Source organism: Lagenorhynchus albirostris, chromosome 9 (genome assembly GCF_949774975.1).
Source record: "Lagenorhynchus albirostris chromosome 9, mLagAlb1.1, whole genome shotgun sequence".
In the NCBI taxonomy this organism is placed as follows: domain Eukaryota; kingdom Metazoa; phylum Chordata; class Mammalia; order Artiodactyla; family Delphinidae; genus Lagenorhynchus; species Lagenorhynchus albirostris.
Genome location: NC_083103.1, coordinates 15,776,425 through 15,792,325, shown reverse-complemented (window position 1 = coordinate 15,792,325; position 15,901 = coordinate 15,776,425). Strand labels below are relative to the sequence as shown.

The following is a 15,901-nucleotide window of genomic DNA, read 5'->3' as shown; positions in this document are numbered from 1 at the left end:
TGAGCACTTAGCCTGCTTTATAAACCTATTTGATTCAGATCTTGGGTGGCAGCTCCTGACTGTACCAGAAGAGACCTCTCTGGGATGCCCAGTCCCTTCCCACTAGTCTCTGCTTGATGGTTGAAGCATGAGGTCGAATGTTCTCATGCATGTCTTTTGGGTTCTCTTCCTTCCTAGTATCCCCAAGTCAGGGTGAAAGGTCCTCTCTGGTGAAGGAGAGACCCTCTTCTACGTTGCCACACCTCCTGGAAGGGTTGGAGGGGCTGCTGGGGCAGTAGGAGTGTCTGATCTGTGTCTAGAGAGGACCATCAAACGAAGCAAGCTAACAATTGGGGAGAACCTGGATATCGTCCTCCCTCTTTCACCCAACCTACAGGTACAACCTACATGTGATTATAGATGAGATTTACATGCTGTCTGTGTATGATGAAGCCATCCCATTCCATAGTGTTCTGAGCCTGGAGAGGTAGGTTGGTCTTGGCTGGAACTGGGAATGAGAACCATGAAGTTCCTACTTTGCAGGGTGAGTCCATGGGCCATCAACTTAATTGGCTGCATGCCAGGAACTGAGCTCAGAGCCACTGGGAGTGTGAAAGTGAGCAAAGCGTCATCTTTCCTCCCAAGTGTCTTCTCCAAACGCCATTTTGTACATGAGATGACTTGAGGGAAAGGTAGCATATGCATTGTCAAAAGTCAAGTTGAAGCCCTCCAGAAGGTCAGGGTAGGAACTTCTTGAGAAGTAGGCACGGGGAAAGAATAGAAATAGAGCAGAACTTTCTGGAGGGTAGTATTCGGCCCTAGGATAGGATGCAGCAGGCAAAGCAAGAGAAGAGCGTGCCTGGAGGAAGGAAGAGCTTCGCCAAATGCGGGGCAGTAAGAAATAGGTGAACACATTTTAGAAATGGGGGGTGGCCCACTTGTGTAGGAGCCAACTGAAGGTGGCTTTGGACCAGCTGTGGGAAGACCCCGAGCCAGGCTGTGGGCCCTGGACGTCATTCAGTGGGCACTTGAGAGCTGTCCCATCTGGTTCCACGAGGATACCTTTTGTTGACTTCCTGGCTTAACTGGGGCAGCTGTTTCTTGACTGTGGGTCCCATAGGCCTTTCTGTCTAGGAAGGCCCTCAAGGCCACTTTCACCTTCCCTTCATAGACCCCAAGTCTTCATCCTTCAAATATTTCTCCATAATCTTGACTGTACTCTCTCCTCTCCAGTTTGCCTGACCCCAACAAGACCCATGTGATCTGGGGCACCAGTAAATGAGTCCCTGCTGCCTGTCCTTGGGTAGGGAAGGAAGTCGATCCAGGAGCAGAAGGCAGACCAACTGGGTATTTCCTTCCCTACTTCTCTTCCTCTAGGGTTTCGGTATCTCTGGCTTCCACTTTGGCACTCTGTACACCCGCAGCAGGGAGGTGGCCTCTGCCGTGAGCTCCTTTGGCTACCTCCACAGCATCTCTGGCATCACCCAGTACAGACTGTGTCAGCTGCTCCAGGACAGAGGTACTGAGCCCTGTTCAGGGCCAGACCTCGTGGCCACAGGGAATTCCTGGGTCTGCTTGGGCCTCTGACATGCCTTCAATACAGTGAGACCTTGTTCACTGTCTTGGGTTTAACAGTGGCAGGACAGGAAGTTTACAGGAGGGCAGGCTGTAGCTCAGATGATGCAGCCGGGTGTAGACAGAAGATGGAGGTGCTGGTCTAAAACACTGGCCATCTGGTAGCTCGTGCTCTGCTTGGAAAGGGGATCATCAACTGTACTCTAGGACTTAAAGGTGGGAACTTCAGAAATGAGTCTTTATGTAAAGGTCAATTTTCCCTCCCCCAAAGCTGGCTTGCTTCAGGCAAAGATTACAAAGGGACACCCTGATTCCTCGAATATGATTTAACTTCACCTTCCAGTGCGGCCGAAGGAGAGCTGCCATTTGGGCAAGTTGGTGTGGCTACATCTATGGCACCTGAATTCACCTTCCCGTTGGATCTTAAGTGAATGCTGGCTTCAGAGGGAATTTCCCCCCTTTTATGCCATGGTATAAGGGCTCCTTTTTAAAATTCCCTGTAATACAGCAGATGCCAGGCCCGAGGATTTAAATTAAAAGCAGAGATATAATGAAACAAACTAATGTAATCAGATGATCTGGTTTAGAAAACAATGTGCTTTCAGCTTTGGGTGGAGAAAGGGGTAGGTAGGAGAAATCCAGCTGGATGCCTCCCTGCATGGTGCCAGGCCCTCTAATAGTTTGGTGGAAACCAGATTCCCAGCTCCTTGAACGCTGGTTCTCAGTCTTGGATGCACATGGGAATTACCTGGGAAGTTTAAGTACTGATGTGTAGGCTGTATCCGTGAAGATTTTGATTTAGATGTCTGGGGATATAACCTGGGCCACCAGGCCTTTTAAAAGCTTCCCAAGTGGTTCTAAAGTGCTGTCAATGCTGAGGATAGTTGGGCTAAGATCATCCCCAAGCACGACGACGAGGTTCTTCAACGTCCATTTGTTAGGGTCTAAGGCAGGAAGTAAGGGAGTTATGAGTACCTGCTACTTGCCCAGTTGACAACAGAAGCATCAACCTCGTTTAGGGGACACCTCAACTTCTTGCCTCAAGGGTGTAAACTCAAACAGAACTTTCCTACACAATTACCATGCTCTGCAACAAGAGAAGCCACCGCACTGAGAAGCCTGTGCACCGCAACGAAGACCCAACGCAGCCAAAAATAAATAAATAAATAATTTATTTTAAAAAATTAAATTTAGTTTTTAAATTCTAAAGCAGGTTATATGTGAAGAACACTTCTGGGGCAGATCAGAAAGGAAGGGAAACCGTGATGCCTAATTGGCGGAGCATTTTCTAGGTGTTGGGTGCAACGTCCCACAGGATCCTTTCACAGTCACGCCCACCTTATACACGAGTGGCTCAGTGGCAGGATGGGGGCATAACTCCAAGTATGAGTTCTTTCCATTCTTGCCTTTGTGAAAGGCTTTTAAAGTGAATCTCTGGTGATAAGCCTGAGGCCTTCCATTTTCACCTCTAGTGTTTCCAGCTGTTCAAATCATACCTCCTGTGCATTCCTCTGCAAAGCCTTTGTACATCTGAGCTTTAGTCTGAGCACCAATGCTGTGAAATGGGCAGAGTGGGGACTACCACCATTTTATAGATGATGGAAGAGCTGTTAGCACCCACCAATGGCTTTGGTCCGTCACTTGGGTTTGGGACCATTCTTCCTCTCTTGGGTACGTTTGCAGCCTGATTCATCAAGATGTTTTACACCAGAGGTTTTTTTAGAAATCGACTTGACTAGCAGACACAGAAAGGGAATTCATTGGATGCATGAGGGAGCTCATGGGACCAGAAGAGAGGGGGAAGATAGGAGCCAGAGATGCTCTTGGCATCTCTGCTACGGGAGCTCATAGCCAGTCTCATCAGGGCGCTGTCCTGGGAGGAAGATATGATGCCTTCCATGGAAGCGATAGGCCATTGCTGTCTTCTTTTCCACTCAAGATTCAAATGGTTGACTGGGAAGAATTTAATTTTTTCCTATCCAGGAACACAGAATATCCCTCCATTTATTTAGGTCTTTAATTTCTCTCAGCAAGGTCTTTGTAGCTTTCAGTGTACAGGTCTTAGGCCCATCTTATAAATTTATCACTATATTATGCCTTTCATGTTATTTTCAATGTATAGATTATTAATTTCATTTTTAGTTGTTTGTTGCTAGTATATTGAGACAACTGATTTTGTATCTATCAAGAACTTTGAAGGCTCTGAGGTTTTACCTTACTTGCAAAATAACAGGTTTCATGGATGCTGGCGGAAGGCATGAGAATCTTGGGTCAGAGACAAAGGACAACTTATTAACTCACAGCAATAGCAGTAATCAGTATTGGCTTTTGGTTCCCCAAATCCTGATTCCTATAGGGCAAAGTGAAGGGGACCAAGGGATGCCTGTACATGCAATGGGGTGTGTTGCAGGAGAGGATAACCCAAGCTTAAGGAACCTAATTCTTTTGTAATGAGCAGTAAACCTGCCTGAACTTTGGCCCCGAGGGAGAAATTATCTTTATTATACTTAGTAGTAAACAAACCTACCCTTTGCTCTGGAGGCAGACACTATCACTACCATCCAAGGTTGGTCACTGTACATATATGTACGCATATACACACACGTATGCACGTACATGTATGCACGTACATATATGCATGTACTTACACATATATATAATCCTATACAGCCCAGAACAAAGGCAGTCAGTGTCTCTGCTTGCAAGACAGGCAGAAGCATGAGAGACCTGGGAAGAACCATCTCCTGACAGTATCTTGAGACCTTGCTAAATTCACTTATTAGTCCTAGTTGTTTTGGAGGGGGATTTCAGTGAATTTTCAATGTACGCAATCATGTTGCCTGCGAATAAAGATGATTTTCCTTCTTTCTTTTCAATATTTATGTCTCTCATTTTTCTGTTCTAATTGCATGGCCTAGAACCTCAAGTATAACATTGAATAAAAGAAGTAAGAGGATATTCTTGCCTTGTTCTCAATCTTAGCAGGACTGAGTTCTGTCTCTCATTCTTAAGTACTGGACGTATTTTTCATACTGCCTTTACCAGATAGAAGAATTTCCTTCAATTCCTAGTTTGCTGAGAGATTTACCATGAATGAGGGTTCAATTTTTGTCAGATTTTTTTTTTTTTTTTTTTTTGCAGTACACGGGCCTCTCACTGCTGTGGCCTCTCCCGTTGCGGAGCACAGGCTCCGGACGCGCAGGCTCAGTGGCCATGGCTCACGGGCCCAGCCGCTCCGCGGCATGTAGGATCTTCCCGGACCGGGGCACGAACCCGTGTCCCCTGCATCGGCAGGCGGACTCCCAACCACAGTGCCACCAGGGAAGCCGAAACACCATATTCTTAATCTTATCATTTTATCCAGTCTGATGATCTTTTAACTGGTCTTTGGTCATTAATTTAATGTAATCATGGATATGGTTGTACTTAAGTCAATTATCTTGCTATTTGTCTTCTATTTGTGCCCAATGCTCTTTGTTCATTCTTTCCTTCCCGCGTGCCTTTTGAATTAATCAGGCATTATTTGGTATCCCTTATTATTATATTATTAGTATTATTACTAATAGTAATAATACTATTATTATAATACTAAAAGGTATTAGTATTATACCTTTTGACTTTTTTTTAAAAAGTGTTTGCTCTAGAGATTACAATATATATCCATTGCCCTCAGTGAGAAGTTCACAGTCCTTAACAGGGTTTATTAAGATTCATACCTGATCCCTGATCGTATCTCCAACCTTTCTCCTGAACCCTGCAAGCTCCGGGGGTCGGTATTAGGCTTGTTGCAGTTCATTAATGTTCCACACGGACTCTAACCTTCAAGGCTCTATCAAAGGCTTTCTTCTGCTTCCAACACCCCACACTCCAGCTAGCTAACTAGGACTCGAGCATCACTTCCTAAGTGTTTAGGGTGAATGAATGTGTGTGTAAGGCTTCCTGTATGGGGCCAATGCATGTGTGTGTGTGTCAGGGAAGGGGGCAGTGGTGTTAAATCTCCCTGCCGCATGCTTCCCAGGCACCCAGTAGTCTTTCTTATTAGTTAGCACATTTGTATGTCTGCCTTCCCAGTCAACCATGCAGGCCCGCTGTTTGTTTTGCCATCACCGTATCCCAGCACTTTGCAGAGATCTTGCACGACACAGGCATTCAATAAGACTACTTACCTGAATTAAACAGAATGATATGACTTAAATGGAGAGAACTGGCTTATTTTACATAGAGGAACAAAACGTCTTGAGAGCTGCTCAAGGTCACAATGTTAGTGGCAAGGCCAAAGCGAAGACAAGAAGTGGAGTGATCCGGAGACAGCCAAGTCTTCCCAGTCAGATCTGTACTGATGGATCCTGCTCATTGCTTTTCATGGAGAAAAGGAAACTTTTCCTACTCAAAGGCTCGGCGCGGGCCTGGGACCTTGGTGGTCTAACTCGTTGCCAAAGTCCCAGAATGTTCAGGGTCCCAGGCAGAGTTCACCAGATGTTCTGTAGAACGAAAAGAGGAGAAATTACAAACTCAGGTCAAAAGCTTTCATAGGGGAAGGATGCCCTTAATCGGAATTAATGTAAGTCCGGAAAGCCTTTTCCATGGGCCGCAACCAGGCATACATTTGTCCAGTAACCTCGGTGACTCTGCCTGTAAATGGGGACAGTAAGGCCGGGAGGCAGAGGGAGGGGCCCCCGTGTGCCAGGGGCGGGGAGACCGGGGCGGGAAGGCCGCCAGGGCGCTGAGGCCGCAGAGAGCGGAGGTGGCAGTGGACGGCCCGTCCCTTCCAGGCGGAGCTCTGGCCCTGGGCCCCCTCCCCTTCCGCGGCTTCCCCTCCCCGCCCCACGGTGCTGCAGCGTGTGCGCTCCCTGCGCGCAGGCCACACCCGGGAGTCCTGCGGCCTCGGGCGCGAGTTGACGAACTGTGCCCGGAACCTTCTGGGAAGCCCGACCCGGCGTGGACGGTCCCGAGTGCGAGTGCCTGGGCCCGGGTGCCCTGCGCACAGCGGCGGAGAGCGAGTCCGGGCGAGGATTCGGACACAGACTGCGCGTGCCTGAGTGCCGGCGGCGGCTCCTCCAGCTCCGCAAGTAGGTGCAATCCACGCTTTGCAGAACAGGGGGCCCGCGGGGTCTCCCTTGCCCGGGCTCGAGGCCTCGCTGCAGAAGTCCCGGACCTTCCGTCTCGAAGCCCTCGGCCAGACTTAGACTTCCTCCTCCCGGAGGCCGGGAGCCGGCGCCCGCGAGGCGCCCGCCGCTCTGCAGGGGTCTTGCGCTCTGCCTTCCGCCCTGTCCGCCCTCTCGTGGATCTCCGAGGCCCGGCCGCGCGGGTTTCGGGCTCTGGACTCGCCGCCGCCCCGCTGGACGCCCTGAGCCCGCCCTTCGCTCCCGCACGGCGCGCGCGGAGCCGGGGCCCGGCCGGCCCCCACCTCCACCCCGCCTCAGCCCCTCTGACCTGCCGAGGGCCCAGGCATAGGATGAGGGGGGGCGAGGTGAGGCTGGGGAGAGCCCAGTCAGTTGGAGGAGACCCCAGAAAAGACTTAGTGGAGCAAAATTTAACCGAGGAGCCCCCTGGGTTTCTGGGCCGCTGGTTGGTCCCCCATCATTTGGTGTTTGGGGCTTGTGCATCAGGACTGGGGAGGAGGAGTTATAATAACATATTTTACTGAAGTTTGTCCATGAGCCAGGATTTGTTCTAAGCCATTTACACTAACATATATTTATGTCCTCACTGCTACCCTATGAGGTAGTTAGGGCTACACCCACTGTGCCCGCGAGGACGCTGGCTTAGAAAGTGGAGGAGTTCACATCTGAACGCAGGATGAGACCAGCCCCTCGCAGCGGCCACGCCTCCCCCACTTCGGGAGGGAGCGGGGGTGGGGCCTTGGGCTCTGCTCAGGGTCGTGCACTTGCACTTGTGGGAACCCCACTTGCTTCTTCTCAGGCCCCACCCATCATCGCCTCGAAACAACCAGATAATCTCATTTTATCCTTTACTTCTATTCGCAACAGTCACCACAAGACCCCTGGACTCCAGGCTCTTTCTACTTTAAGTCAGAGAATTTTAACTTGGCTTTTTGAAATTGACGTCGGCAAGAATGGAAAAAGAAGCTGGTGACTCTTTAGGCTGCAGAATGAAAAACTTCCACAAAAGTAAAACAAGCTGAAGCAGCCATTTATTCAAGTTGTAGAAAAGTAGCAAGTACAGCCCCTGTCTGTAGATCCTTAGCAGAGTTGATGCCTTGAAGCGATTGCACACATGGTTACAACTAGTAAGGGACACAGGAAGTGATGAGTATATAAACTTGAAGGAAGGGGCAGATAGAGAAGGGGGAGGGCCCTGTGACTCCCAGTTCATTTTTGTTGCTTGGTGCTAGGAAAGCCCTTGATCAGATCAGGCACTGAGTGCTTTTGTCTTTCTGCAGATGTTCCCACTCCCTCAGAAGGACTCTGGGACACCTACCACCTCTCCGGGTTCAGTCTCCACACAGGGCCTGCACAGTAACCATGGGGATGGTCTGGAAAGAGAATGCTCCGGAAAACCAGACCAGAAGCCGCTGAAGCTCTATGGAGTGGGTGATCCCACCGCCGTGTTCTCCTCCGACAGCCCCTACCTGTCCTCTAGAGGAAGCATCATTAAATGGTTCTGGGATTCAGCAGAGGAGGGCTATAGGACCTACCACATGGATGAATATGATGAGGACGAGAACCCCAGTGTAAGTGAAGGCCCCCTTCCCACTGGGACACAAGAGAGCACGGGGGGTGGGGGGGCGGGTACCCCACCTTGACCAACAGGGCAGCACACGGCTTGCTATTGTCATGTTGGAGTTGTGCCCCTTTGACTCCCAAGGGGGTGTCTTATGTTGCTCAGAGAGGCCCCTGTATATTACCTGAATCAGAAAATGGCCCATTTATAATTAAGGGAACCTTGATTTGTGAGGGAGGAATTCAAGAACCACAGAGTGCTCTTATTTGGATTCTGATCCACAGCCCATCGACTATCCAACTTTAGATCTGGGACAGAACTAGGGTTCAGGTTGCAACTGTTTCACTTTTGGGTTGTGTATTCTTGAGCTAATTACTTAATGTCTTTGAACCTCAGTTCGTCTCTATAATGGGATAGTAATACCTCCTCTATAGAACTGTCACAATTAAATGAGATCAGGTATGTAAGTTACTAGCACAGTGCTTCCACATAGAGCATTCAATAAATGGTAGTTGCTATTATTATTAATGTTACCTGCCCCAATTATTATAACTTATTACTAGTAATACCTTCAGAGGGTAGAAAGCTGTCACGAATAACCCTTTAATAATCTTTATTTGTTGAGCATGTACCAGGTGCTGGCACTGTTCTATATACCAGGGTTACAGCCGTGAACAAAAATAGAGTTCCTGCCCTCATGGAGTTTATAGTCTAGTATGGGAGACAGACAGATATATATATATATAAAAAATATGTTGGGATAAGTCTTGTACGGAAAAATAAAGCAGGGTAATAGGATAGAGACTGGTGGGGTGGGCTGGGGATATTACTATTTTATGTGAGGTGGTCATAGAAGGTCACTTTAATATGGTGACATTGAAGCAGAGATCTGGAAAAAGTGAGGGATTGTATTAGTTATCTCTTGCTGTGTAACAAAGGACTTCTGGTCTTAGCAGCTTAAAATAAACAGTTCACAGTTTCTGGAATTCAGGAATCCGGGTGGTGCTTCAGGCTAAAGATCTCCTGGGAAGTTGCAGTGAAGCTGGGGCTGTGGTCTCATTTGAAATCTTGGTGGGGTGGGGAGATGATCCACTTCCAAGCTCACTCACATGGTTGTTGGCAGGCCTTGGTTCCTCACCACGTGGTCTTCTCCATGGGGCTGACAGGGCCTCTTCTTGCGGTACATTGACCCTTGTTCCTGTTCCTGCCAGAGCACCAGTTACTGTGTACATTCTTTCATCCTGTAAACTGAGGCTCTTGAGAGATACAGCGGTGTCTTGGGCATGTATCCAGTCTTCAGGGACTTCCCATCCAGTGGGGGAGATAAAGCCTGTACATCAGACCCTGTGACCTGGGACAGAAACTGACTAGTGCCGTAAAGGGGGACAGATAAAGTGCTTTGGGATCCAGAAGAAGAAAAGATCCCTTGCAGGTGGGATTTTGAGGAAGCCTTCCTGGAGGAGATGGCATTTGCACAGAGCTTTAGAAATGGGAAGATAGGATCAGGGAGCCATGTGGAGGGCATGGCTTGAGCAAAGGCCAGGAGGGGTGGTGGGAAGGGCGGGATTGCAGAGAGCTTCGCTTTGCTGCCTTGGTGCGCCCCCCGGGGCCTTCTGATAGCACCCTCTGCTGTGCTCACATGGCTCTGTACCTCTCACCTCCAGGGCATCATTAACTTGGGCACCAGTGAGAACAAACTCTGCTTTGACCTGCTGTCCAGGCGGGTAAGTCCCGGTGCACCTCTGGGTGGCATCCCCAGCTGCAAGGGGCTGTCTTCTCTGGGATTCCTTGGAACACTTCCCCCAGAGAGCCTGCTGCTTGCTTCAGCGGCCTTGGGGACCACTTTCCCTCCATCTTGGGAGAGTCACTTCCCCACTGTGATCCTCCTTCTTCACTTCTTCTGGCTCTTTCCCTCCTCAGTTCCTCCTGCTGGCTGGGGCCCTGCTCTCAGGGGGAGATACTCGGTGGTGTGTGGTCAGTATTTAACAACTGGCCCTGGGAGAAAGGGGCCCCTGATCGGTAGCTTTTCTGATTCCCATAGTGTAAATGCCCCCACTGTGGCTGATATCAGGCTATTGCCGTGACGTCACTGCATGCAGAGCTGGGAAGAGAGGTGCAGGGGCACCATCACCTGGTAGTCCCACCATGCAGACACATGGATGGAAAGAACCTCCAGAGCACAGATGAGAGCAAAGTGGAGTAACATAGACAGGAGCAATATTGTTTGAGCACTTTTTACCTTTGTTTTTACATAATTTATATAATTTAATTTTTGAAAATGGTACAGTTTGCAAAATTCCTGAAATCAGATTTCTTTCTTTTATTTATTTTTTTAAATTGAAGTATAATTACTGTACAGTATTATACAAGTTTCAGGTATACAGTAGAGTGATTCCCAATTTTTAAAGGTTATACTCCATTTATAGTTATTATCAAATATTGGCTGTATTCCCCGTGTTGTACAGTATATCCTTGTAGCTTATTTTATACCCAGTAGTTTGGACCTCTTAATCCCCTACCCTTATATTGCCCCTCCCCCTTCCCTCTGCCTGCCAACTCACAGATAGAGAAAATAATCAGATTTCTTGAGCTGGTGTGAGCCATCTCTAGTAAACTGCTGGAACTATCTGATGAATGTGTCTCTCGAGGCCTAAGAGTTAGAGTTTGGAACTGTGGAGAGAGTGATCCTTAACCCAAAGGAACATATTTCCAAAGGGAAACATCTAAGCTGCCAGGGGAGAGGGGTGTAGGGAGTGGGCTTGAAAAGCCTGTTCTACCCAAAGCCAGCTCCCCACTCTAAGGCAGCTCAGCGCCATCCAGTAGAAATAAACCGTGAGCCACGTATATAATTAAAAATTTTCTATTAAATAAGTACAAAGAAACTGGTAAAATTCATTTTCATCATGTATTTTATTTAGCCCATTGTATCTAAAATATGGCTATTTCAACATGTAATCAATATAAAAATTATTAATGAGCTGGTTTACATACTTCTTTCATATAAGTCTTCAGAATCCAGTGTCTCAATTCAGGCGAGTCCCACATAAGAGCCACATGTGGCCAGAGGCCTCTGGATCGGACAGTGCAGTGCTCAAGGACGAAGGAGAAATGGAAGAGGCTGGGGTTATAGACACGTGCCTCATTCCCTTTCTTCCTTTTGGTCCTGCCGCCCAAGGCTTCTGCCTTCCCTCGACTTTGTGGGTGTGATGCCCTGGGAATCACTAACCCAGCACCCACGCAGGGTGGGGATGGTCTGGAAATGGCCACATTTTCCAAAGTGTGAGGTTGAGCTGAGCCTGCAGGAAGACAGTGGACTGAGTCCCTCCATGACTTAGAGCCAAGACCGAGGTAGGGCACCTAGTTCTGGGACCTCTTCTGTCACCCCGTTGGAGGAGCTGGGGTGCGCGGTCTCCTATCGCTGCCTCTGCAAATCCACCCCTCTGGTTTTGTTGGGCGGCGGTGTTGTATAAAGAGCACTGGACTAGGAGTCAAAAATTCTGGTTTGTCTCAGCTTCGCCACTTGCCGGTGCTGTGATGTTGGCTGAGCCACCTGACTTTTTTTTTTTTCGGTCGTGCCGTGCGGCTCACGGGATCATAGTTCCCTGACCAGGGATTGAACCTGGGCCCCCTGCAGTGGAAGTGCACAGTCTTAACCACTGGACCGCCAGGGAAGTCCCACACCCGACATTTTTAAGCCTCGGTTTCCTCATCTGCAAAATGGGCATGAGAATGCTGTCCCTGGGCTGCCCCTGTCTCAGTTTCTCTGATAAGCAGACCAAGCCCTTGGCTTTAGAAGCCCTGGTGCTGCGTGGATGCAGGTGGCAGGGCTGGCCCTCACCATGAGTGTGTGCGTTCCTCAGTCCTGCTCTCCCCTGTCTGTCCCCAGCTGAGTCAGAGCGACATGCTGCGGGTGGAGCCGTCCCTGCTGCAATACCCTGACTGGAGGGGACATCTGTTGTAAGTAGCACCTGTAGGCCAGTGGTTCTCAACCCCAGGGCGGTTTCCTTCCCCAAGAGACAGGTGGCAATATCTGGAGACATTTTTGGTTGTCGTAACTGGGAGGGGGTTGCTCCTGGCTTTTCTTGGGTAGAGGCAAGGGAAGCTGCTAAACCTCCTACAGTGCCCAGGACAGGCCCCTCCACAGGAAAGAATGATCTGGCCCGAAACATCAATAGTGGCGGGTTGAGAAAGCCTGCCCTAGGCTGAGGGCCTAGTCCTGGAGAGCTGGCAGTCGTGGGGTCTCCTGGAGCATCTGCAGGGAACTAGTGCCTCCTGCCCATCCCACCCCTGCTCAGCGGCTCCCTGGCTTGGTTTCTCTTGAGTCTGAGGAGTGGAGAGGGCCTTCAGGCCAGGAGCCTTGTCTCCAATTTCTCAGTAGCTTTAGAGGAGCCAGAATCAGCTTAGGAGGAGATGGTTGGGGCCTTCTGCTGGTAAGATGGGAAATAGTAAGTAAAACTAATAAGAGTTTATATTTATTGAGCACTTGCTAGGGCCCAGATGCTGTCCTAAGGATTTAGTGCTGGAGCTGGACTTGATTCCAAGAGTAATTCCAAGCATGTGCTCTTATAATAATTAGGATGGTGGCCCTAGAGACTGACCACTGGGCTTGAGTGTGGACTCTGCCACTAACCAGCATGTAACCTAACTCCTTCAAGCCTCAGTTTTTTTGTCTGTAATATGGGGATAATAATAATAGTAGTTGTGTCATAGGGGTTTTATGAAGAGTAAATGAGGAATATTCTCTAAATAACACCTGCATAAGGTAAATGCTTGTAAATATTAGCAATAACTATGATAATAGTTATTGTTATAATAATAATTATATTATCCTACATTATATTATTTATTTTATTATATTAGTGCTATTATTACTATTAATATTAGCTAGATCTGTATAGAGAGTGTTACTTTTTGATATTCCTGCAGTCTGCTGATTAGGTGGGGTCAGGTGTCCTAGAACTACTGGAATGGAAGTTTCCACGCATGCGGGTAGTGTTGGGACCGAGGAGGGAGGTGGGTACCAAGGAGTGGAGACAAATGGTGATCGTATTCCCATCGTGGGAAGCAGAGAAGGGTAATGGCAGCTGCCTGAAGATTCACCAGAGGAGCTTTGGGATGGACTTGGGGTCGGAGCCCCTCTGACAAGCACTGCCCATCTGTCTGTCTGATCTCCAGCCTCCGGGAGGAAGTGGCCAGGTTCCTGTCTTTCTACTGCAGGAGCCCCGCACCCCTTAAACCAGAGAACGTGAGTAGCCCCCTCCCCTGCTCCTTCCTGATCTTCTGCCCCCTCCCCAACTTTCGGCTGGCCAGGGGTAAGGTAGGGTCACTTAGTTTTGATTTGGAATTAGGAAGACCCCCTCCCTTCCTTCCCCTCATCCTAGATATTTAGAGTTTGGGTATAATTTCTGCCCCGCTTTGTTCCGTGGCCCCTCTTTGCCTCCACACCTTCGGGCAGGACTCTGAGTGACCAGCTCCCTCTTCCTTGCTCCGTTGATCTAGAACAGGGTCCCCATGCATAAGCCACACAAATGGACTTGGCTGTTAGTCAGGAGGGGCCTGCGGGTATGACCTGGCCCTCCCTCTGTGCCCTGGCCCTCCCTCTGTGCCCTCCTGGGTTAGAGGCTGCAGGCCCTTGCACCCTCCTGGGACAGATTCATCTTTGTCCCATGTCACCCTCAGGTCGTGGTTCTGAATGGCTGTGCCTCTCTCTTCTCCGCTCTGGCCACAGTGCTGTGTGAGGTGGGGGGTAAGTAGACCGCAGCCCATTCAGTGCCAGGGGCTGCCCTGAGCCTGCAGTGTCCCTAGCTGCCTGTCCTCGAGGCCTGCATCAGGGTGCTTTTGCCATAATAGACTGTTAGACCACAGGGGGCTTAACTAAGGGGCCTGACAAGACACCAGGGCTTGGCAGTTACAGGGGAAGTCAAGGTGATGCCAGGGTTCTGGGCCATTTCTCTGTGACGACCTCACGTGACAGCATACCCTAAAGCAGGAAGAGAGGGAGGCTGTGCTGTGCCTGTCTCTTTTTTACTGGGAGGGAGGAAATGGGGCTACTCGTTCCTGGAAGAGTCCCCGCAGGGCTCCCCTTGCATCTTTCTGGCCAGGACGGACTCACAAACCCATTCCCAAAGCAGTCCCTGGCGAAGGGGAAGAGAACGCTGGTTGGCTTAAACCAAACTTGCTTCATCCCCCAGGGCTGGGGGAAGGTGCACCTTCCTTGGACTTATTGCTGGTCATAGCTGAAAAGTCTGGTGCTCTCTTAGCAAGGAAGAAAACTGGAATGGCTGTTGAGTGTCGAGCCAGCAGTGCTTGCTGCAAGAGCCATGGTCAAATCAAGGACGTATTGACCATAGTCATGGTCAGGGGCTGTTGGTTGCCAGGAACAGAGACCTACTCATATTAGCTTAATTAATAATCATAATTTAGTAACGTTTATTGACCACATACTACGTTTCAGGCGCTGGCCTAAGGCTAGGCATAGTCTGTCATTTAATCCTCACTCTAACCCCGATGAGGTAGGTTCTGTGCTTATTCCCATTTAACAGATGAGGAGATTAAGGCCCAGGGGTTAAGTTACTTGTTAAAATAACACAGAGAGACGTAATAACCAAGTTTGGAACCCTGAACGGAAGGTTCATCACAAGGATGTAATAGGCAATTTCCTACCCGTTCTAGAACCATCAAGAGTAGAATTAGCGTCACACTCTCTGTCTCTCACTGGCGTGTGCAGTCCCCCTCCCCCGCTTCTTATGCAGGCCTCTCTCTGGACCCTGCTCAGCTCTGTTTGGCCCAAGTTGTTGGCTCAGCTCTGACTCCACAGGACCTTTGCATTCAAGTGCATGTTCTCATCTCACAAGGATCTGTGCTGCTTGGAGCAAAGTCCTGAGACAGAGAGAACGTGATGGGTGTCTGGCCAGCCAGTGCATTGGCTCCTGGGGTCATTTGTCTACCTCTGGCCCAATCCCTGTGGCCGGGGGAGGGAACATGTAGGGCAAAGTCTGCCCCTTCCAGAGATGCGAGGCGGGGGTGGGGTTGTGCTGAAGGGAAAGCTGGGAAGGGAGCAGCTTGACCGATGCACCCTCTTCAGAGCTGGAGGAGCACCTTTACCTCTGCCTTAAGCGGACCTTGGGCGTCATCTCATCAACCCCTGTGTCCACAGCGGGAGTCTTCTGCATGACACCCCCTCGCCACCGAGCGGTGTCAGCCTTTGGCTTCGGTGCCCCCAGCGGGGGAGCATTCACTCCTCCAGAAGCAGCACATTCTGTCTCTGGGCAGTTCTGTGTCTTGTCAAGTTTTCCCATTTGTCACACCCAGATCATCACCCTGCAGCTTCGACTCCTGTTCCAAGTCTGTGCTTGCAGTAACCCAGCATGTCGTGTGCTTCCGAGGGAGCTAAGCTTCAGTTTCCTCATCAGTAAAGTGAGGATAATAATAGGACTTACTCCACAGAGGGATTGTGAGGATCAAACGAGATTAAAACAATAAATCTTTAGCACAGATCCCCATACATATTAAGTGCCCGATAAATGGTAGCTACTAATTATTAGAAAAGGGACTGAGTGGATCCCAGCTTTAGAAAGGGTTTTGGGAATTGAGAGAGGGAGCGTGTTCCCCAGATGTTCCCCAAGCACACTGAAGCCTTGGAGAGGCGTGGGGTCAGTGGACG

General features: G+C 49.5%; 1 protein-coding gene across 5 annotated transcripts in view; it reads left to right on the top strand.

The window, feature by feature from the left end:
• The first annotated feature begins 6,416 nt into the window (after positions 1 to 6,416).
• Positions 6,417 to 15,901, top strand: part of ACCS (1-aminocyclopropane-1-carboxylate synthase homolog (inactive)) — a 34,994-nt gene continuing 25,509 nt past the window's right edge. For all 5 annotated transcript variants that reach the window (XR_009542371.1, XM_060159361.1, XM_060159360.1 and 2 more), the window contains exons 1-6: positions 6,417 to 6,623; positions 7,958 to 8,248; positions 9,903 to 9,962; positions 12,125 to 12,195; positions 13,414 to 13,483; positions 13,918 to 13,984. Coding sequence is in view for 4 of the 5 variants with exons in the window: in XM_060159361.1 (XP_060015344.1) it covers positions 7,958 to 8,248; positions 9,903 to 9,962; positions 12,125 to 12,195; positions 13,414 to 13,483; positions 13,918 to 13,984 (559 nt within the window). In the remaining variant the exon portion in view is untranslated. The remainder of the gene's footprint in view (positions 6,624 to 7,957; positions 8,249 to 9,902; positions 9,963 to 12,124; positions 12,196 to 13,413; positions 13,484 to 13,917; positions 13,985 to 15,901) is intronic.